General features: G+C 42.8%; 2 protein-coding genes across 3 annotated transcripts; both read left to right on the top strand.

Moving 5' to 3' along the window:
* Positions 1 to 2,608: 2,608 nt before the first annotated feature.
* sirt7 (sirtuin 7) lies at positions 2,609 to 8,854 on the top strand. The gene is made up of 11 exons (XM_056280685.1): positions 2,609 to 2,715; positions 3,046 to 3,183; positions 3,835 to 3,939; positions 4,034 to 4,104; positions 4,270 to 4,342; positions 4,441 to 4,539; positions 6,248 to 6,484; positions 6,695 to 6,775; positions 7,126 to 7,232; positions 7,342 to 7,580; positions 8,635 to 8,854. Exons 1-10 carry the CDS (start codon positions 2,611 to 2,613, stop codon positions 7,541 to 7,543), a joined length of 1,218 nt encoding a protein of 405 aa, XP_056136660.1. The 5' UTR covers positions 2,609 to 2,610; the 3' UTR covers positions 7,544 to 7,580; positions 8,635 to 8,854.
* Positions 8,855 to 9,128: 274 nt separating this feature from the next.
* On the top strand, positions 9,129 to 23,419 carry pcyt2 (phosphate cytidylyltransferase 2, ethanolamine). 2 transcript variants are annotated; one of them, XR_008810293.1, is made up of 13 exons: positions 9,129 to 9,401; positions 11,713 to 11,801; positions 11,957 to 12,118; positions 12,328 to 12,479; positions 12,599 to 12,640; positions 19,029 to 19,167; positions 19,276 to 19,358; positions 19,703 to 19,780; positions 20,376 to 20,441; positions 20,868 to 20,933; positions 21,787 to 21,875; positions 22,010 to 22,342; positions 23,049 to 23,419. XR_008810293.1 is itself a non-coding variant. In XM_056281066.1 (12 exons), exons 1-12 carry the CDS (start codon positions 9,280 to 9,282, stop codon positions 22,122 to 22,124), a joined length of 1,203 nt encoding a protein of 400 aa, XP_056137041.1. In that variant the 5' UTR covers positions 9,129 to 9,279; the 3' UTR covers positions 22,125 to 23,419. The 2 variants fall into 2 exon arrangements, 1 of the variants encoding a protein (XP_056137041.1); XM_056281066.1 differs by having other exon boundaries at positions 22,010 to 23,419.
* The last annotated feature ends 137 nt before the right edge of the window (positions 23,420 to 23,556 follow it).

Genomic DNA, 23,556 nt, shown 5'->3' with positions numbered 1-23,556 from the left:
GGGCAGTTCTGAGCCCTTGAAACATGAGACCGAGACCCACAGTTACCACAGGACTGTTGAGGGCGGGGCCGAGAACGCCGTCGTTGCAGTTGCAAGACGTCCCCAGTGGAGTCGGCGCCCGCCTCGCTCTGGCTGGGTTGCGTCCCGAGGGGCAGCCGTGAGTAGAGGGAGGAGTCGTTGGCAGCTTGACTGGAGGTAGCCACTTGCTGTGTATTTAGCATAGCAGCATACTCAGCTGCTCCCTCAACCTGTAGTGCGATGGTAATTGCTCTGGACAGCAGCAGACCGTCTTTTTCCAGCAGGAGAGTCTCACGCACCTTTGCGTTGTTGGTGTGTTCGATTAGCTGGTCGCGAACCATCTCGTCCTGAAGCGCGCCAAACTTGCATGAGCTAGCTAGCCCTCGCAAATTAGCTACGTACTGCCGCACAGACTCACCAGGCAGTTGGTGTCGCTGACGGAATATAAATCGCCGAAGGAGGGCACTCTGTGGAGCAGCGAAATGGGTGCTCATAAGTCCCACAGCATCGGCAAAGCTTGTGACGTTCCCCAGAGTCCCGAGCACACGATGACCCTCTGCTCCCAAGCAGTGAAGCAACAGAGCCGTCTTCCTAGCCTGGCTCACGTCGTCGAGCCCTGAGGCGATGATGTCATTTTCAAAACTATGTAGCCAGCGAGTCCATGGTACCGGAGGCTCGCCAGGTAATGCCAGGAAGGGGGCAGGTGGTGGGAGAGAGATATCAGCCATCCTCGTCGCCAATATTGTATTTAGAAATCACGTCAGGACACAGCGCTGTCGCTCGACACAACCTCTCCGTGGCATTCTTTATTTAGACTGACACAGCATCAAAGGCAGACCCGATCAAACAACCCAGAGCCCGCAGGCATCACCAATCGATCCCAGCACAATAGAACAGCACCAAATCAAATGCAGCACTGTCGATGTGTGCATACATAACAGAGACAGGCGCCCATGACCCTGTTACCGGTTGTCCTTCCTTGGACCACTTTTGGTACTGACCACTGCATACTGGGAACACCCCACAAGACCTGCCGTTTTGGTGATGCTCTGACCCAGTCGTCCAGCCATCACAATTTGGCCCTTGTCAAAGTCGCTTAGATCTTTATGCTTACCCATTTTTCTTGCTTCTGCAAGTTTTGGGACGACTGGCCCAGCAGTTTCAGACAAGATGTCGACAGGAGGATTTTGAGAAAATCGAGAAAAAGTTGCAAAATTTGACATTTTTAGAGCAGAAGACCATTTTAGCAAAGACGCAGATGACTTAGGAGATTAGGCAAAGCCATTATCGAAATAATTGGGAAAATGTAAACTTGATTATTACAGCGCTATCTTTAGGTCAATAGGTGTCATATTATTTATGCACCTGAGTAGTAGGTGGAATTTGCAACCCACCTTCCAATTTTCGTGTTTTTCGGTCTTGGGATTTTTGCTGCCTAAAAATCGTAAGGAAGAAAGAATAAAGAATGAGAACAAAAACAATAGGGTTGATAATGATGATTTATTTCAAACATAAGCAGGATAGCCATTGACAATAATCTGAAGTAATTAACAAATCCACACATCAAACTCAGCGAACAAATCTCTGTATACATCAGATTATTCCTTACATGCTGGAAAAGGAGTAGGAGGAAGTATACACGTATTTTTTCCTACCCCGTCTCGCCTACTCTTAAATTAATTCAGCTACTACACATTTCAAACTCAATTCCCACTGTACTGTATTGTTCAAATTCGGTGCAAGTTGTGCTGCACAATACAAACTCAACTACTGCGAAGTGCGAACAATAAGAGAAAAAAGAAAGGCTGAGCCCTGACATGTAGGTCAGGTGATTCGGCCATACTAAATTGCCCCTAGGTACGAATGTGTGTGTGTGTGTTGGCCCTGTGTGATGGGGCCTGGCGGCCTGTCCAGGGTGTCTCCCCGACTGCCGCCCAATGACTGCTGGGATAGGCCCCAGCATCCCCGCGACCCTGAGAGCAGCATAAGCGGTGCGGATAATGGAATGGATGGATACTCTTTCTAATTGGACATTGCCAGTCACTACTTTTACTTGGGTGTTGATTTTATCATTTCCAAACAACATGAACTTTGTTTTGTCCAGATTTAACGATAAGTTGTTTTTGTCAAGTCAAGTCAATTTTATTTGTATAGCCCAATATCACAAATTACAAATTTGCCTCCGGGGGCTTTACAGCAACACAACAACATGTCCTTAGACCCTCACATCGGACAAGGAACAACTCCCCTAAAAAAAACCCAAAAAACAACAAACCATCGTTTTAATTTATCAATTTCTGTTGTGGTCACCTCCAAAAGCTGCTGTACCAATTAGGTATAGCAATTAGGTTCCAGCAGGCGGCTTGGCTGCTTGGACCCCTAATAAATATTCCTGTCGAATCTGCCGCTCCACACTCCAGTGCCGTTGGCGGCAGTAACGCGCCTACAAGACGGTTTGCTAGTTGCCAGTCGACAAAAAAGAAAAATACTCCAGTCCAACAACCGGTGGCGGTAATACACCAGAAATGTGTTTATAAGCAGCATAAAAAGAGAGAAAGAAGTAGCAGAGGGGCACAAAGTCGACGGAAGAGGATGGAAGGGGATGGTGGAGTCGATGTGTCTTCGCGGACGGAGAGGAAAGCGCTGGAGAAGGCAAAGATCCTGCAACGGGAAAGCGAGAGGAAGGTCTTAAAGACGGTAAGATGAGGGGACGAGATGTTTACCTACGGGCAAAGAACAAGAATGTGAAGGCACGTCTCTTTGTTCACAAAAAGGGAGGAACAGAAATTGTGCGACGGCCCTTCGTTAGGTCAGCTGGCAGGGAGGACTGTAGGTAGTGCGTTGCAGGTATCCGTAGGTCGCTGGTTCGGCTCGAATGAGCTGCTTTTAGCTTTGATGGCATCCCAAATCATTTTCTGTGTCCTTTAAACATTCTCTTACTTCTGCGGACATTCCGAACAGCCCTCGTTTTGAATGCTCCGCACATGCAAGCTGTGCTATATTACAACTGGGTTTGACTTGGCTTAGGTTGCAAGGATTTTGAAGAAACCGGAGGCAGAGCGATCGGAGGACGAGGCTGCTGCCTTGCTCCAGCATCAGGACACCGTGCGAGAGCTCTGCAAGCGACAGGTCCACAGGAACACTGTCAAGAGGAGACAAGAGGAGGTTGGTTCTTCACATGCAGCGGAAAACGACTAATCCATGGATGTAGTGTGTGTGTGTGTGTGTGTGTGTGTGTGTGTGTGTGTGTGTGTGTGTGTGTGTGTGTATCTATATATATATATATATATATATATATATATATATATATATATCCCCAGGGGGAGTTCAGCAACAAAACTCATTGTAAAGTGCTTTGAATGGATGTTGCAGCTAGCGCTATATAAAATGCAACTTGACTGATTGATATGTTTTTAACCTTGAGATATCCATTATTAGGCGATCCTTCCACTAAATGACAATTTTTTTTGTATATTATAAAGTGTAGTGTATTTGTAGCTGTCGCAGGTTAAAGGTCGGCTCATGTAAAGTATCCTGTGTTCGGAACAAAAAGACCTACTCATTTTGTTAGGCTGACTACAGCCCTGTCTTCCTATTTAGTCTGTGCTTTAAAAGTGCCCTTGTGTCACTGTTTCTTGAAACCAATCATGTCATGCTCCGTTATGCATTCATGTTCTCATGTAAACGACAAAAGGCAAAAAGATCAGCACAAATCAGTCTTGACAGCATCCCACAACCTAGTGCTGATATAGAAGTATGTACAACTTTGAGAGTCCCTTGGAAATTCTCCATTACATTTCATTTTCTATCCTGCAGGTGTTTGATGATGCTGAGGAGCTTAAAGATAAAGTTAGACAGCTGGCTGAGGCAGTCAAGCAGGCACAATACCTTGTGGCTTACACTGGAGCTGGTATCAGTACGGTAGATTAAATTCATTTACATTTTACATCTTCTTGTCTACAGTTTGCTTTCAACAGACCACCTTCTACTAGTCTTATCATGTTTTATATTGCAGGCTGCATCTATCCCAGACTACAGAGGCCCTAATGGGGTTTGGACACAGCTGCAAAAGGGACAAACAGTCAGGTAAGGTACTTGTTCTTTGCAATGATGTCCTGCTGGCTGCGTCACTTCTCAGGGTTGCAGTAGAAGTGGAAAAAAGGGGAATTTTGTTCAGATCCATCAATTCAAGAGGGTGTTGGTAGGGAAACACTACTCATGTTTGTTTTATCGTTTTCTTCTCTGAAATAGTACGTCTGACCTGAGTGAAGCAGAACCAACCCTTACACACATGTGCATTAAGAGTCTACATAAGGAGAAGTTGGTATGTGCAAATTCCTTGCATTAGTTGTACTGTAATGTTTTCTCTCTGTACAGATGTTTGTTTTACGTATGCCTCGCTGGGTCTCTGTTTCTTCAAAGGTGCAGCATGTGGTTTCTCAAAACTGTGATGGACTTCACTTGCGAAGCAGCCTTCCCAGACATGCCCTGTCTGAGCTCCATGGGAACATGTTCATTGAGGTAAGGTAGGCACAAACATATTCACATATCAGTCTTGTTACTTTCCTTATTCACACACGAAGGCATTATTTTTTTCATCCTCTTTGGTCTAATAGCTATTGGGAGGGTCAGGAAATTTTTGGAGCATTTTTTCAGTCATATCACCAGAAAAGGGTAGAGGAATCAAGAGGAATCTGTTTCTCTGTTCTTTAAAAGTGTTCATGATTTGGATATTCGTGGATTAGTTATGCCAAAGTATCAAAAAGGAAATTTTTTTGCATGTAAATGGTTTATAATATAACTTTAAGCAACACAGTTCTAATACTTTCACCGGAGGAGTGGAGAAGTACCAATGTTCAAAAATAAAGAATGAAGATATGGGAAAGAGTAACAGAAGCTAGGTTAAGAGGAGAGGTGATGATCAGCAAGCAGCAGTATGGTTTCATACCACCAAAGAGCACTACAGATGTGATGTTTGCTTGGAGAATGTTGATGGAGAAGTATAGAGAAGGTCAGAAGGGGTTACGTTGTGTCTATGTGGATTTAGAGAAAGCGTATGACAGGGTGCCGAGAGAGGAGGTGTGGTATTGTATGTAAGAGTGGTGCAGGATATGTATGAGAGTAGTATGACAGTGGTGAAGTATGCGGTAGGAATGATGGATGGGTTCAAGGTGGAGGTGGGATTACACCAAGGATCGGCTCAGGGCCCTTTGTTGTTTGCAATGGTGATGGACAGGGTGACGAACGAGATCAGGCAGGAGCCTCCATGGACTATGATGTTTGCGGGTGATATTGTGATCTGTAGGGAGCAGGTTGAGAAGCACCTGGAGAGGTGGAGGTATGCACCGGAGAGAAGAGGAATGAAAATCGGTAGGAGCAAGACGGAATACATATGTGTGAACGAGAGGGAAGACGGGGGAATGGTGAGGATGCAAGGAGTGGAGGTGACAAAGGTGGATGAGTTTAAATACATGGGGTCAAATGTTCAAAGTAACAGGGTGTGTGGAAGAGAGGTGAAGGAGAGAATACAGCAAGGTGGAGTGGGCGGAGAAGAGTGTCAGGAGGGGTTTGTGACAGAAGTGTACCAGCAAGAGTTAAAGGGAAGGTTTATAAGATGGTATTGAGACCAGCTATGTTGTATGATTTGGAGACTGGGGCACTGATGAAAAGACAGGAGACGGTGCTGGAGGTGGTAGAGTTGAAAATGCTAAGATTTTCTTGGGCATGACGAAGAAGGACAGGATTAGGAACGAGTATATTAGAGGGACAGCTCAGGTTGGACTGTTTGGAGACAAATCAAGAGAAGCAAGATTGAGATGGTTTGGACATGTGCGGAGGAGAGATGCTGAATACATTGGGAGAAGGATGCCGATTATGGAGCTGCCAGGCAAGATGAAAAGAGGAAGGCCAAAGAGGAGGTTTATGGATTTGGTGAGGGAGGACATGCAGGTGGCTGGCGTGACAGAGGAAGATGCAGAGGACAGGAAGAGATGGAAAGAATGATCCGCTGTGGCGACCCCTAATGGGAGCAGCCGAAAGAAATGGTAGTAGTAGTTCTAATACTTGATGCCATACCTGATCACAAACCCTTCTCAATGATGCTATTGTATAATTGCAATATCCAGAAATGTATGTGGCTGGCGATGTTCTTTATAAGGTTTGATAATGAAATTCTGTAAGAACAAAAATTCCTTGGTACACTGAGGTGGTCCTTTTTTTCTCTTACCAGGTGTGTACATCCTGTTCCCCAGTCAGGGAGTATGTGCGTTTGTTTGACGTGACAGAGCGGACATCGCTGCACCGCCACGGGACGGGACGCAGGTGCAGCCACTGTAGTAGTGAACTCAGGGACACCATAGTGCACTTTGGTGAGCGTGGGACTCTGGAGCAGCCCCTTAACTGGAGAGGAGCTGCAGAGGCTGCTAAAAAGGCCGACGTCATCCTCTGTTTGGGTTCCAGCCTGAAGGTAGGCCACAGAACTCCATAATGGTTTGGCTCATGGGGCCATGTTATGTCAGTGGATGTGAAAAGGATTTTGACATGTGGTGTAAAATTAATAAGGTGGAATTTCAGTTCTTTGTTTTATTGAAAGATGTTAATATGATAATGTACTTTACTATATTGTTTCGTGAACGAGATGGATGTTTCTGGTTACATTGTCCCTTGACTTGTATAGGTGCTTAAGAAATATGCATGTTTGTGGAGCATGAACAAACCTGCCAGCAAAAGACCCAAACTCTACATTGTTAATCTTCAGGTACACTCACTTTTCATTCTAGTTTAATCCCTGATTTTCTTTTTCAAATAATAAAACAAAAATATGGTGTAGCGGAGTGTTTCCCAACCCCTAACCTGCAGATTTTCTTTGCAACCCCGAATAGGTACATGTTTGTAGTTATTCAACCAATCAGCAACGAAGTATGTCAGATGTTGCCCACCTTGCATAATTAAGTGCTGTGAGATGATTGGTTGAGTAAGTACAAGCAGGGCTACCTATGCAGGGTTACAATGAAAATCTGCAGGATAGGGGTTCCCTGAGGACTGGGTTGGGAAACGCTGGTTTAGCCAGTCAGTGGCTGATGAATATAGTGGTGTCTTGGATTTTAGTGGACGCCAAAAGATGAACTGGCCACAATGAAAATTCATGGCAAGTGTGATGATGTCATGAGTCATCTGATGGAGTACCTAGGAATTCAGATACCAGTGTACAGCAGGTAAGGGGACCACTTGAAACAAACTTACACGTACATAGACTCTCGCATAGAAAGCAGTCGTGTGCAAAACCTCTCATTCATGGAATTATTTTCCCCATTATTTCATCAGGGCAGATGACCCCATCCTCAGTTTAGCCACACCACTGCGAGCAGAAGAAGAGGACAGCCATACTCGCAAAGCCATAGCTTCTCCTGCTGGGCAAGAGGACATTTTGCCTGATACCCAGAGTCAGGTCGGAGACACAGCATTGCAGGGTGGCTGGTTTGGGCGAGGCTATCGCAAAGGAAGGAAGAAGAAAAAAGCTGTATAATAAAAGGCAACTTCAAGTTCACCTCCATTGCAGTCAAGTAGGTTGCAGTAGCTGTGTGGCATCCTGGTAGCTCCTCCAGATGAGTAATATCTGGAGTCAGACCTAATTGCAGTGTCCTGGGTTTAAATCTGGTGTGGGGCCTTCGCTGTGTATCATTTCCCTTCTCCTTCTATGTTTTCTTTCTCTTTTCTGTGCTATGGAAATAAAGGCTAAAGCTGCCAAATAATAGTAGTAATAATAATAACAATAATAAATAAATAAATCTAGATTGTAGTTACCAGTGATAGCATACCAATTGTGTATCCAGATATCAGTAATAGTCCTGTGGTGAGATTTTTTGTGATTTGTTTAACCAGATTGTGAATAGTTTTGAAGTGCCATTTGATGAGTAGCATCTAAATCAAAGATACTGACCAAGGATATCCAGCTCACTATGATTCTATATTAGATGAAGATAGTATTAAATTAGCAGATGATTACTGTCTGTATAATGGGATGGTATAAGGCCACCCGACATCGGTGTCGGCTGATTCAGGTCAAGAAGAATGCTCCTATTCATTTCATCATAAGACCCCCACACCGTCGGCCTCTAGCCTTGAGTCACACAAGTACTTGACTAGCTGTGAATTCTCAGGACAGTGTTCTGTTGCCAGATGTTGATGCTCCTGCAGACTCGTATTTTCTGTGAGGGAAAACAGTTTTTTGCTGGTTTTGCAGAGCAGTAATAAAGCACTTTTCATATTTGACAGGCTGGTGCTTCAGGCACATAACCCGAGTCATGTAACCCACTGGTCTGATTCAGTGGCGGTGTTGTGTGCCAGCCTTTACATTTTTTTTTCTAGTCGGGTTTAGTGCACCTTTATCCAAGAAGGTTTGCGATCACTAGTTTCATGTGAGCAGGGTTTTTTAAATACTTTTCACTTACCTGCTCGATTTTGAATTACTCCATGACTTCTGACCTTTTGCGACCTCTCCTCAGGTTTGCAGATTAAGAAATACTACTCAAGTTACTGATGTAGTGGAAAGTTAATATTTTGGTCACATTTCAACTTCTCATACATTGATGAAATCTTGCTGTTTTCTTCTTTCAGCAATATATGAAGCAGATTTGACAAGGTTTTGAGTGTGATCATCCATGGATGGAAATGATTCAGCCGACCTTGTTATTAACTTACCTCAGGAAGATCCAGTTTCGGTATTGATCGTGATCCACGCCACAAGGCAACTCTAGGGAAAGCCTGTCACTCCCAGATCTAGTGTTTAAAGTGGAATGAACAATGGACAGCTAATTTCTCAGTATTTTAAGAAAATAAAGTGTTTTTTTTTATTTTGTCATATTCTTTGCCCACAATTACTGCTTGTACGTTTTGCAAGTGTGACTGTTTATGTTTCACTTAGTTTGTGTCATCATGACTGTTGCAGCTTTTAAAATAATAATACTGATAATTATGATAACAGTGATGATAAGCAGTCATATGACGTAAGCGGTTATGCAACGCTACTGCGTGGTCGCTGAGAGGAATCGTACGTTTGATGACGTATCTAAATTGCTACTTTGGAGGCGTTGGCTTGGGGATCGTCAGTTTCTGTCCGAAGCCATTCACTGGGGAGTAGCGGGGGGTGGGCTGATGTCACTTTAGTGTTCGTCCAAGACACCATTTATCGTATTTAACATATTTTTTGTATTTGTTACCGTGTTAAAAAAATTACTGAATCATCCACCCGGTACCGTCGAAATGATTAAGAACGGTCACCACGCAACAAGCGAGCAGGGCGCGGAAGTGGACGCTAAACCGGGGGATTTAGCCTGCAGCCCGGAGAAAAGAAAGCGCATCGCACGGGTGTGGTGCGACGGGTGGTAAGTCAATAAGTTACAGATTAAGTGGGGGGGACAAAACACCAAAATCGAAAGATGTATATGTTACCTATATTCTTTCAGAAATTCTGCTACCAATTCCTGTGCGTAATGGGCTGGTTAGCATGCTAACGTTAGCCAGTTGGTGACATTCTCGCAACGCGATTAAACAGGTTGTATCAAAACACATGAACTCTAAATATACTATTTGAAATTTGGTCGCTCATTTCCATAGAGGTTTAAACGCTGGCAAGGAGTATGGCATTTTTCATTCATTCAAGCACAGCCCATTTTTTTGAACTTCAGACCCCTTGTTGCAGTAGGCGGCTTTAAGGTGGAGTGTCAAGTGAGCATTAACCATATAATAACCTAACTTGCCGTTCACCTGTTTCAGCCTTCAGATCAACTAGTTTGCATATTGGTGAGCACACTCAAGTGAAGCTGAATCGCAACCCTCTCTTTTGTTTATAATACAATTTAGAAAGGACAGCAACGTCAAAAAAACAAACAACTGTTTGCTTCCGTTAAAGTCATGTTGAAGCGTGTTTGTACGCCTGTGTGTGTTTGCATGTGTATCGAATCACACTCCAGGAAGACCTGACATCATCATAACGTTACATAACGTGTTCCATGGGGAAACGAGGTTATAGTTAGTTATAGTAGTTAGGTTAGATTTAGTAGATAGGTTATAACGTTGGAAACGTTGTGTCCATATGAACTGATTTAACTTTTTGTGATTTTGTTACCTGGATTATTGAACATGCATTAAAAAAAGGTTAGGTTAAAGTTACGGTAGTCGCGGATTAAAACACAAGCACAGCCTGTCTAGTGTCATATTAATCATACCTCTAGGGCCTAAAGCAGAAACTTGTCTGATAAACCTACCAGAAGTCCTCAACTGTGCTAGTGGCGATGACCATGGCACACAAAAAAACTGCTCAGCTAAATGTCTGATAAGGCCTGGGTGACACAAAGTGTTTTATTTACATCTTTTTTTGTCCATGTGGAAATGCCCTGAACTTTACTATCTCTCTTACCCTTTCCAAATGGAGCAGAGGTGAGCAGGGTCTTTTTCCAGTCACTGTCTGTCTCTTTCACCGCCAGACTCTGACACAAACAATTTGCACTTCGTTATAACACTATAAATCAATGCAATTCGAATTTACTGGCTCAGCTCCTTGTTGTAGTTATAACTTTACTGGCATAGGCACAGTCCACACTGAGCCCCCTTGGTACATCAGAAAGCAAATGTATTTTGTTTATTGCAGATTTGGCATGGCCATCCTGTCCAGTGGTTATAAATAACTAATGTGGGGAAAATATCATTCACTGAGATACATAAACAGCATGCTGGTTTGGTAGAGTGGGTGTACAAGGAAGGAGAGATAATGTAGACTTTATAACATTAAGACAAAAAGAATTTACAAAGACTGAAGCAGTCAAAAAGTGAAAAGGAGGGAAGAATAAACAATGAAATCATGGAAATATGAAGCGCTACATTCTTGGTAAAAGTGCTTGTGTTCTCAATGAACCTTTCCTCGAGTACAGGTAATACTTGACGAGGGCTTGTTGGTAATATTTGATTAGGGCTTTTAATTTTTATTTGTGTGTGCGTGCCTGCATGCGTGCGTGTGTGTGTGTGTATGTGTGTGTACATTTGTACCAACAAGCCCATAAGATAAGAATTTTCTTATGCTAGACTATACGTGGAGTACATCTTACGTCTTCGTTCGCTCTATGTCATAGATCAAGTGTACAGCGTGGGCTGAGGTAAAAATAAAGTAGAGCAGCACACACTTTATTTCACATGTTATGACAGGTGCGTTAGTGCCAATCTGGCCTGCGGGGCCACATGTTGAGGTTCAGGGGCCTACTGCAACATACAGGGTGAGTGTGACTGAATGGCAGGTCTCAAATCTGGGCTCACTGGTTGAACACTGCAGCTCTGGCCATTGGATTCCTCCCTTCTAATGATTAAATGGCTGGTATGACCAGAGGACTTTAATTAAGACTTAATTGTAATAACAAACTGTTTTATCTGATGTATATTTCTCAAATCAAAGGTCATAATGACTGCACGGTGGGAAAACAGCAGTAAAAATTTTTAATTAAAAAAGGTCAAGCAAACCGTTTTCCAGGTGACTAAAAGATATGGATTCTGAGCTTCAGGATATTCAGTTGATTGAACCTATCCTTTACTCATTATTTGGTCAAACTACCGTGTTATTTGTATTTGTTTGTTTTCCTAGACCTCAGCACCCTTGTGATGTATTTCATACTGATGACACTGTCCTCTGTTTCACTGCTTCCACAGTTATGACATGGTGCACTACGGCCACTCTAATCAGCTAAGACAAGCCAAAGCAATGGGAGATTACCTCATAGTTGGAGTGCATACCGATTGTAAGATGCCCACACACATGCATTCATATTTACTGAGTGTAAGCTTTCTTTGATGCATTACTGTAGATATTTTTCCAAGAACTGCTGATGACAAATCAGCCTCTCACCATTTAGCCATCATCCTTTTTGTTGTTTTTGCCCCCCCCCCCCCCCAGCTGAGATTGCCAAGCACAAGGGTCCTCCAGTCTTCACACAGGCAGAGCGTTATAAGATGGTGCGGGCCATCAAGTGGGTGGATGAGATAGTGGAGGGAGCGCCCTATGTCACAACCCTGGAGACCCTGGACAAGTACAACTGTGACTTCTGTGTGCATGGAGGTAAATCAGTGGAGGGTCCCCCACTCACTGTATCCTGCCTACTTTGTGCACAACACAGAGGTCATTGGATCTTGAACAGCTTCACAAAACTCAATGAGTCCTTATTAGTTATGCACATTTTGGTTAATTGGACGATGCAAAAAAAAAAAAAAACTCCCTGATTTGGTTGCTGTTGATGACAGGCCTGTTTTGTTCACAATGTTCACCAGATGATATCACGCTGACAGTGGATGGAAAGGACACTTACGCAGAGGTGAAGCGTGAGGGCCGCTACAGGGAGTGTAAGCGCACACAGGGTGTCTCAACCACAGACCTGGTGGGGCGCATGCTGTTAATGACCAAAGCCCATCACAGCAATATTGTGAGTCAATGTGAATCAGTTTGTTTGTGTCTCCATTAATAAGAGAAGTGTTTTGTTTTTTGTTTTTTTAAAAGATGTGTTCATCTAATATCTAGTATCCATTGTTTCGACATCTATAGGATAACCCGGACTATCAGCAACACACAGACAACTTTGGGAAGGTAAATATTATTGCTTAGTTTGTATTTATCACAAACACTTTTCCTCTAAATAATTAACCAAACAATTATGACTGTAAATCTGTTAAAGATTTTAATCGAGATAATCACTTGGTTGGCTGCACGGTCGCACTGGGAACAAAATTCGGCCCTGACAATTTTCATCTGGATCGGCCGCCTTTTTTCTCAGCATACGCACTTATGAGTTGCATAAAGCAATATCAGGCTATTTATAAAATATAGGCTAACCAGAAGATATCAAGTTGGCACCTTAACAACAGGTGTACTTACAGGGTTTCATAAAATAATGTAATAAAAAATAAATAGCCAAGAAATAGCCTAGAAGAAAAGTCAGCACCCCAAGAGGCACACTTAGAATTTTATTGGCGCACTTATGCCACAATCCGTGGCTTAAATAAAACAAATATGACATAATCAATATGCCATGAATCTAGTCTATGTCAAAATATAATGATGTCATCGTGAAACAAATAGCAAAGCTCAATTTTCACACAGGACAAAAGTTTTCCTTGATGTAGACCCAGCCTAATGATGATCTGAATATGTGGCTGAAATTGGGCATTAATTAACAGCAGTCTATTTATAGTCAATAATCTGACATTGTGCTCATAGCTGATCTGATGCAATTCACACATCAGGTTTAACAGTCAGGATTTCATGCTACTGACACTGTTTAAACAGGTTCATTGGCTGCTATTGTCAGGCTGTGACAAGCAGCATGCCTGCACCTTATTGGAGTGGACCCAGAGTGACTAATCAGCTGACCCATAATAACACTCTCACCTTGATATCTAATCTAACTAAAATTGAAGGAGTCTTTGTCCGTATGTCTGTCATTCGATTTTCTCGACAACCATTCATCTGATCGACTTCACACTTGGTGAGTGTATTGCTGAGGACCCAAGGAAGTGCAGTGTTGAATGTGAAGTTGTTTGGATGAGTGTCAAAGAAGGTTGAATCAGTTTATCTGAATATGTTTATTGACAGATACGGTTTCATCGCTCAACTGACATCTTCAGTCTAAACTGACTGCAGGCATCCCCACCCTTATAAACAATACAGTTGCCTAACGACCGAAACCAACGACCAGTTTCATATGCAAATATGGATGTGACCTTTAACTAGAGTTTTAAAGGCCATGTGTACCAATCACGGAGGATTAGGGATTGTTGCCATTACAGCATTGTAAAATGGCAACAGAAGTATAACAGCCGAAACCAACAACCAGTTTCATGTGCAAATATGGCTGTGACCATTAACTAGAGTTTTGATGGCCATGTGTAGTATTCACAGAGGATTGGGGAATAGTTACAATCACAGCATTGTAAGATGGTGACAGATGTACTGTTAGCACCCCCCCCCCCCCCGGTTCAGGAATCGTTCCCTCTTAACACAGATGACCTCTTTGACTCTCCGTTCAAACCTGCGTTCCTCCCTATCAAGGATGTGCACATCCTCATCCCTGAAAGAGTGGCCACTGGCCTGTGGATGGGTGTAGACTGTGGAGTCCTGGCCTGACGTGTTAGCTCTCCTGTGTTGTGCCATATTTGAACATGAAACTGGTCGTTTGTTTCGGTCATTAGGCAACTGTATTGTACTGTATTGTTTATAAGGGTGGGGATGCCTGCAGTCAGTTTAGACTGAAGAGGTCACTTAGTTGAGTGATGAAACGTATCTGTCAATAAACGTTATATCCAGATGAACTGATTCAACCTTCTTTCATTGTCTTACCTGGATTATTGAGCATGCATCAAGACGTTTGGAAGAGTGGTTCTCGAAAAAGATGCAAGCAATAATATCGAAGGCCAAGGAATCGGCCCATTCCAAACAGGCATGTTTTGAGTGGCGCTGCACTTTTCATTTAAAAAACATCACAGGACAGCGGTCTTAATCAGCGAATAGAATAGAATAGAATAGCATGTCCTACCTTTGGCAGTGAGAAGATATCTCTTTGGTGCACTCTTCTCTGCCATCCTGTTGATTATTCCATCGGCCTCGAGTTTGTTTTTTTGTTTGTTTTTTTTCTATCTGACCTTTTCCGCTCCACCTTTTCGCTTTTTTGGGACTTTTATCCATTTCAGGCTAACTTTATTTTAAATTCGAACTTATAACTTTTACTTTCCTCTCATTCTCTCTTGATTTTATTATTTCCTGCTTTGACCTCTGACATTACGTGGATGGATGCATCCACTTCAAGGGGTGTGGGGAGGATGAGCGTAGCACTTCCTGCACCTGCCTTATAGTATCGGTAACCTATTGACAGTTGGGACCACATAGCCCCAGTCAGATGGGCTGTTCCACAATCAAGTGGGCTGCGGATCGCAGGTTGAATTATTTTCCCCACAATTTTTTTTCCACATTGTTGGTCTTGTGGCCCACTAGTGGGCTATCCCATCTGGCATTTGCCCGAGTTGCCAGATTGCCAGTATACTTGTGGTGATGTGGTAATAAATAAAAATAACAAAATCGTTGGAGCAATCAGTCAAATATCAAAGAAGGTTGAATCAGTTCATCTGGGTACAATGTTTATTGACAGATATGTTTCATCACTCATCTAAGTGACCTCTTATAAGGCCGCATGGCTCAGGAGGTAGAGCGGGTCATCTATTAATCGGAAGGTCACTGATTCGGTCCCCGGCTCCTGCGGAGAGCGTGTTGAAGTGTCCTTGGGCAAGACACTGAACCCTTAACTGCTCCTGATGAGCAGGTTGGCACCTTGCATGGCAGCCTTCACCATCAGTGTACGAATATGTGTGAATGGGTGAATGTGAGGCTGTAAAAAAGCATTTTGAGTGGTCGGTAGACTAGAAAAGCGCTCTATAAAATGCAGTCCATTTACCATTTACAAATATTTTTATTGGTGAAAAACAAGCAAATAATAAACACAATATTGGGATTACATGGTACCATTTTCCATATTTTCTTTCCCCCACCCACCCACCCTTCCACCCCACCCAACCCCTGCACCTCAACAAAAACACACAATACAAAGAAAGGAAAAAAAATATATACACAGTGCATCCAGAAAGTATTCACACCCCTTCACTTTCCCCACATTTTGTAATGTTACAGCCTTATTCCAAAATGGATTAAATTCCTTTTTTTTCTCATCAATCTACACACAATACCCTATAATGACAAAGTGAAAAAGGTTTTGTAGAAATGTTTGCCAATTTATTAAAAATAAAAAACTGAAATATTACATGTACATAAGTATTCACACCCTTTGCTATGACACTCAAAATTGAGCTCAGGTTCATCCTGTTTCCACTGATCATCCTTGAGATGTTTCTACATCTTGATTGGAGTCCACCTGTAGTAAATTCAATTGATCCGACATGATTTGGAAAGGCACACACCTGTCTATATAAGGTCCCACTGTTGACAGTGCATGTCAGAGCAGAAACCAAGCCATGAAGTCAAAGGAATTGTCTGTGGACCTCTGAGACAGGATTGTATCGAGGCACAGATCTGGGGAAGGGTACAAAAAAATGTCTACAGCTTTGAAGGTCCCGAAGAGCACAGTGGTCTCCATCATTCGTAAATGGAAGAAGTTTGGATCCACCAGGACTCTTCCTAGGGCTGGCCGCCCAGCCAAACTGAGCAATCGGGGGAGAAGGGCCTTGGTCAGGGAGGTGACCAAGAACCCGATGGTCACTCTGACAGAGCTCCAGCGTTCCTCTGTGGAGATGGGAGAACCTTCCAGAAGGACAACCATCTCTGGAGCACTCCACCAATCAGGCCTTTATGGTAGAGTGGCCAGACAGAAGCCTCTGCTCAGTACAAGGCGCATGACAGCCTGCTTGGAGTTTGCCAGAAAGCACCTAAAGGACTCTCAGACCATGAGAAACAAGATTCTCTGGTCTAATGAAACCAAGATTGAACTCTTTGGCCTGAATGCCAAACGTCACGTCTGGAGGAAACCAGGCACCTCTCATCACCTTGCTAATACCATCCCTACAGTGAAGCATGGTGGTGGCAGCATCATGCTGTGGGAATGTTTTTCAGTGGCAGGAACTGGGAGACTAGTCAGGATCGAGGGAAAGATGAATGGAGCAAAGTACAGAGAGATCCTTGATGAAAACCTGCTCCAGAGCGCTGGCGAAGGTTTACCTTTAAACACGACAATGACCCTAAGCACACAGCCAAGACAACGAAGGAGTGGCCTTGGGACAAGTCTGTGAATGTCCTTGAGTGGGCCAGCCAGAGCCTAGACTTGAACCCCATTGAACATCTCTGGAAAGAGCTGAAAATAGCTGTGCAGCGACCGCCCCATCTAACCTTACAGAGCTCGAGAGGATCTGCAGAGAAGAATGGGAGAAATACCCCAAATATAGGTGTGCCAAGCTTGTAGCTTGATACCCAAGAAGACTTGAGGCTGTAATTGCTGCCAAGGGTGCCTCAACCAAGTACTGAGTAAAGGGTGTGAATCCATGCAATATTTCATTTTTTTATTTTTAATAAATTTGCAAAAATTTCTACAAAACCTTTTTCACTTTGTCATTATGGGGTATTGTGTGTAGATTGATGAGGAAAATAAAGTAATTTAATCCATTTTGGAATAAGGCTGTAACATAACAAAATGTGGGGAAAGTGAAGGGGTGTGAATACTTTCCGGATGCACTGTATATAAAAAGGGGAAGACACAGATAACCATTGTCTCCCCCTAATAGCTAACATCAAAAACAACCATAACAGCAATAATAATAATAAATGAGTGAATAAAATAAGCAAAGATAAAGCACAAAATATTTGTACATACATAAAAACATACAAAACAACTGTATTGTTTATAAGGGTGGGGATACCTGCAGTCAGTTTGGACTGAATAGGTCACTTAGATGAATGATGAAACGTATCTGTCAATAAACGTTGTATCAAGATGAACTGATTCAACCTTCTTTGATTTTCTTACCTGGATTTTTTTTTTTACAATATTTTATTTGGGCAAGGATGTAACACAGAAGCACAACCACAAAAGAACAGGTATTGTAGTATTTTACAATTTCAAACCCGCTTTCCCTCAAACCAGGGCCCCTATGAGCCAACTAGATGATTCCCACCCCACAGTCCTCCTTGATAGGATTGAAACAGCGCGTGTAGCATGAAATCAAATCGAGCACTCAAATACACAGCGTGACGCAAGCAATATTTAAAAATCATAATAATACAGACATATAAACAAACACTAGAAAAGAAGAGTTGGTAGTTGCTGACATTCAGGCTGTTATGCTGGACTATTGAAGAGCCGAAGCTCAGGAGGTAAAACTGATAAGACACAACATGCACACTACTGCACATGCAGAGCCTTCGTATACCCCTTCGTAATATGGGGGCCGTGTGGCAGACAGGCAGCGAAATCCGCGCCCAATGCAGGCAGACACAAGGCATACCATTACTGTGACATCCTACCAGGGGGAAGCTGGTCAACATAATTGATCAGTGGTCTCCAGTGATAAAATCTATCAGAGGAACCTCTCAATGTAAATTTAATTTTCTCCAGTTTTAGAAGAGACAGAATATCGAGCAGTCAGGATTTAAATGAGGTGGCAGGGTGGACTTCTGTAAAAGGAGAATTTTCCTACGGGCGATCAAGGAGGTGAGCATGATAATGTTAGTTTGGATAGTTGTAGTGATTTCGTCTGGAGGTCTACCAAAAATAGCTACATGAGGGGAGGGAGGGATTTTGATTTTTAAAATTTCTGAGAGCGCATCAAAAAATGATTGCGAGAATCGACTCAATTTGGGGCATGACCAGAACATGTGGGTCAGATCACAGGGGGCTTGTGTGCATCTATTACATCTATCATCTAATCTATCTGGGTAAAATCTGGAAAGTTTAGCCTTGCGATAATGGAGTCTATAAAGTACCTTGAACTGTATAAGGCTCAGTCTGGTGCAGCTGGAGGATGAATTGACAGCTCTTACCTTCTCTGATCATTTCTCCCCAGAAATGATCAGAAAAGGTAATCTGCAGTTCATTCTCCCAATCGGTTCTGATCTTGTTAATGACAGACTCATCCACTGGGGATAAAAGGCTATAAAAGTAGGAGACATGGCCCTTGGGTAAGGATCTGGCTCTTAAATATAACATTTACAGCATTGGGGGGCGGAATTTTGGGGAACTGGGGGGAGTGGGTTCTAGCAAAATCATGTAGCTGAAAATATCTAAAAAAAATCAGAGCTGCCTAAATCGAAAGCAGCAATTGCATTAACTTTCACAACCCTATGTAAAATCGATGTGTGGAAGTGACAACTTGCACTAAAATATTTTTCCTACAGGGGGCACTGCATCATCTCCTGTTGAAACCCAGACGAATTGAAGAGTTTATATGATAGTGGTGATCCAATGTATGTTTCTCTATTCCAGGGTCCTAAAGGCCACAGCCCGTGGACAGGAGTCTCTCAGTTCCTTCAGACATCCCAGAAGATTATCCAGTTTGCCTCTGGAAAGGAGCCACAGCCTGGAGACACAATTATCTATGTGGCCGGGGCTTTCGACCTCTTTCGTATCCTAACCACACAGAGATCATGAGTTGTCTCACAATAGGTTGGGGACAAGGGAGGGAAAATTCCTCTGCAAGCTTCTGGTTGCCTTGACAATAAATTCCTGCCAGACATCGGCCATGTTGACTTCCTCGAGAGTGTCTACAAGCAGGCAGAGAGGCCTTACGTCATTGTCGGTTTGCACTTTGACCAGGTACACGCACACTTTTACACACACCTCATCGAAACATTTACACAAGGGTGAGAGCCATCCCCCTCCTTGCTGGGTCAGTGGTATGCAAGGGGAACATTTGGAATAGCTTACCAGAGCAGTGGTTAACATTTTATGGCTGGTAATTATGCACACTTTACATACAATAGGAGGAACAGTTTTATTCAAAAACTGTTCTCTTTCTATTGTATTCTTGAAGTTCACATGTCCTCAGATTGTAAGCATATTCTGCAGTTACACACATAGTAAGGTCCTCTATTTAAGTGTGTCTGCCCAAAGTAAAAATGTCGATGATTTAGGTGAACTCATTACTTCCCTATCAATAGGAAGTGAATCGCTACAAAGGGAAGAACTATCCAATTATGAATGTCCATGAGAGAACGCTTAGTGTCCTGGCTTGTCGGGTGAGTGCACACATATGGACAGACACACTCTCTTATGGTTGATTTAATGTGTAACGGAGCGAGATGTATCCCTGCTAGGTACAGTCTCAACACTGGCTGTTAAATTTGGCTGTGTCCCCTCCTCTAACTGGTAGTCACATCACCTACTGAACAACGGGGCTGTGTGTGCATGTGTATGCGTGCATGTGCGCGCGTGGGTGTGTGTGTGAGAGAGAGGAAGAGAGAAGTTGAAACAATTTACAAGAACCTTTGCTATCCACTTGTCAGGCCTTCCCAAAACCATTAAATTGTTTTACTGTTTTTGCATTTTGTGTCCAGTACCTAGCTATGAACAGAACACAATGCTGCATCTCTGCATCTCTCATTACAAGTACAGTGTACTTGTAATGAGAGATGGTTTACTGTAGAGTAAAGCCTCCTCCAACCTACACAACTCAATGATGCCATCAATAAATTAAACATGGATTTTCAAATGGGTTCATTGGAAGGTGCTGATTGTTAAAGAGATGTTTAGCTTATTCATGTGAAAAGTGTTTGTCCTTTCTTCATTCGTCTTAGCTTTTCATTCATAACCATCCTGTCTCCCTTTCTTAAGTATGTCTCAGAGGTGGTGATTGGAGCGCCATATGCAGTAGGCAAAGACCTGTTGGACCATTTCAAGGTGAGTTGGTCTTTTCTAACTGAAAGTCAAATTTGGTTTGTCTTCAAATCAGTGTCATCAACTCGAGACTTTTCTTATTTTGAAGTAATAGTTTTTATGATAGTTTGAGATGATTAGACTCTTTTTGGCGACTAGACAGACATGCCAGTATATTTGCCATGTAGTGGAAACACATCAAATAACCTGTGTATGTGTACAGGCAGAGTGAGAGTGAGAGATGGAAAAAACATGTGTAAGAGAAAGTCAGGAGACTAGAGATGACTGGCCAGTCTGACAGAATGGCGCTCTTTAGTGATGGGACATGGTACTCCACAATGAAAATTACACAGATGTACAGTACAAATGTACATACTTTTGAGTTGGTTTTTTGGCTGTTTCTACCTGGTGACCATAGGTCTAACCTGGTGTTTATGCATGTATTTGCAGGTGGACTTGGTGTGTCATGGAAAGACGGAGGTGTTTCCAGACAAGGATGGATCAGACCCCTATGCAGTGAGTGCACTGTCTCCCATTCCCTGTTGGAGAAAATTGAAGGCCTGAGATTTGTGTATAAGATCTTTTTGGATCGTCCACAGAAAGATTTCCCACTGGCTGGCAGTTTGATTCTATTGGAGAGGGAGCGGCTGTTCCCATGAATGATAATGGACTTGATTGCCCATCGCTCTTTTACTGCTTGCTTTTGAACAGTTTGATTGCTGCGTATATACAGTTACATTATGGCTGCATTTTGTTAATGTTGCACCTTAGCAGATGATGAATCTCATCTTTGCTCAGACCATTCACCTAACTGTGGCTTGAATGTCTTACTCTGTTATAAGCTGTTGACATGATCACAAGTTACTGCAACAAAAGTTAGCAATCATATTTTAATTGGATTATCAAGTTTTGTGAAGCATACAGCCAAGTGTGTAGGGCTACCTCCTCCACATATCACACAGGCTACGTTTCAAACAGTGTCTCTATTTAATATTTTGTTGGCACTGTCACTAGTGTGGCCAACTGTTTCACCTGTACCAATGGCAAAGTCATAGGTGCACTGAATTATGATTATTGCAGTTAAAGAGCAAACTTTCAGTGGGTGTCCGGGTGGCGTAGCAGTCTATTCTGTTCCGTTGTGATGCCACATGTATCGGAGGAGACGTGGTAGTCTGCAGTCTTTCCCAGATCGGCAAAGCGGATGGAGCAGCGACTAGGATGGCTTGGAAGAGTAGGAAAATTGGCCAAGTACAATTTGGGAGAAAAGGTGTGGGGGGGGGCAAACTTTCAGTGCTTTACTGCATTAAATCTTTGAGCAAAATACGCAAAGTTATGACACCAGCTAACTGTATGTGTGCTCTGCCTTTAGGAGCCTAAGAAGAGGGGTATATTCCGTACCATAGACAGTGGGAATGGGCTCACCACTGACGACATTGTCCAGAGGATCATTGAAAACAGGTCTGGGGACTGTTTGTTTCTAGGTTTACTCACTCTTTACTTTCCTAAGTCTGCACTTGATTTTTCTCTCCACACATTTTTGTGAATCGCCTGTGTCTATCTGTCTGTCTCAATATCCTCTTCCCTACTGTCAGACTACAGTTTGAGGCCAGGAACCAAAAGAAAGAGGCCAAGGAGATGGCAGTAATCGAGGCTATGAGGAAGAGAGAGGAGGAGCAGAGTGATGAGGTGGCCCAGGTTGTTCAATAGTTTTACCCCAGAACCGGGACCTGCTGAATAAAACTGGATCCAGCTGGTATACACATCAGTTCTGGATGCAACCTAGACCAGAGTTTGCTAAATGGGATCCAAGTAGTCCCATTGTGGGAGAAGCTGACCTTGTCCAAGGGATTCCAGCCGGTCTCAACCTGTCCGTGGGCCTCAGAATTCTGTGTTGATTATTTTGGGAGGCAATCTCTAATCTGCAGGTGAAGCTCTCTCAGCCCATCTATATGAACAATTCCACCCCAAACAAGGTCACGTGAGATATGTCCTTTCATGAATACATAAACCACAGAGTACAAGAGCTTAACATATGCTGTAAACTGACTTGTAAATCCTTTTTATACCTCCCCCATGGAAAACCCACATTTGTTGATTAACTGATTCATGAATCAGTTTTCATCTCCATGAAAGCATACACCACCCACCCCTCCTCATTTGTAATATCAATATATTAGATTTAACTATGCCTAACTTATTCACTAGGTTTCCATGTCAATGTCGGCTGTATTTTTTAGATTTTGGATGACTGATTTTTTTAAGCCCCTACATTTCTTCAATGATCATATCTTAGGTGTTATTTAACACGATAAATGTGGTCTAATTTTAACTTGTGGAAATGCTAATTTGTTTTGCAGGAATGGGCTTTTGTCTAATCTTTTATCGATGGAAATCTTGTATGATCTATGATGTAAAATCATCTGTAAAGTAGACTTCTAAGTTTTAACAATGCTGGCTCTAGCCCGGTCACCTGATTTTGCACCTTGGATATGTGTGGAAGAGAACGTAACGGTGTGTGTGTGTGTGTGTGTGTGTGTGTGTGTGTGTGTGTGTGTGTGTGTGTGTGTGTGTGTGTGTGTGTGTGTGTGTGTGTGTGTGTGTGTGTGTGTGTGTGTGTTCTGTGAACTATAGTGGTGCCCCAATGCTTCACTTTGCAACAAATATAAGGACTGACTTTTATCAACTGATGAGTACGCCTGAAAATAATTTTCTAGAGGGTGTGTCCTCAGCTATTGCATCTCAGATCTTCAAGAGAAGTCCGTTTGCCCTCACTGGATGTGTATTTCAGAAGACAAACAAAAAGAAGTCCCCCCCTCTCCTCCTCTTAGCAGTTATTGCAGAGAAAGAGAATAGCGAATGTGACAGTTTAAAGATTAGGGAACTAAATTTGAGTTGCTTTTGCGAACCTGAATATCATGCTAGGATTGCTGAATGTTACTGTGCACTGCTTTAAATGTTGGAGAATGAGGCAAAAATTAATTTTAAATAAATTCCTTAAAGCACTTGATGTGAGAGTCAAGCTCCAGAGTCAGATTCCATGTAGTGCAAACCTACATGGCCAATGAACATGATTCTGATTCTGAGATAATTAAATGTATAATGTTTTAGAGCACAGAACCTCTTAACTGCTATATTATTA

The sequence above is a fragment of the Lampris incognitus genome, chromosome 5 (genome assembly GCF_029633865.1).
Source record: "Lampris incognitus isolate fLamInc1 chromosome 5, fLamInc1.hap2, whole genome shotgun sequence".
NCBI lineage: Eukaryota > Metazoa > Chordata > Actinopteri > Lampriformes > Lampridae > Lampris > Lampris incognitus.
Note: the sequence above shows the minus strand (reverse complement) of the source record. Positions and strands in the feature narration are given on the sequence as shown.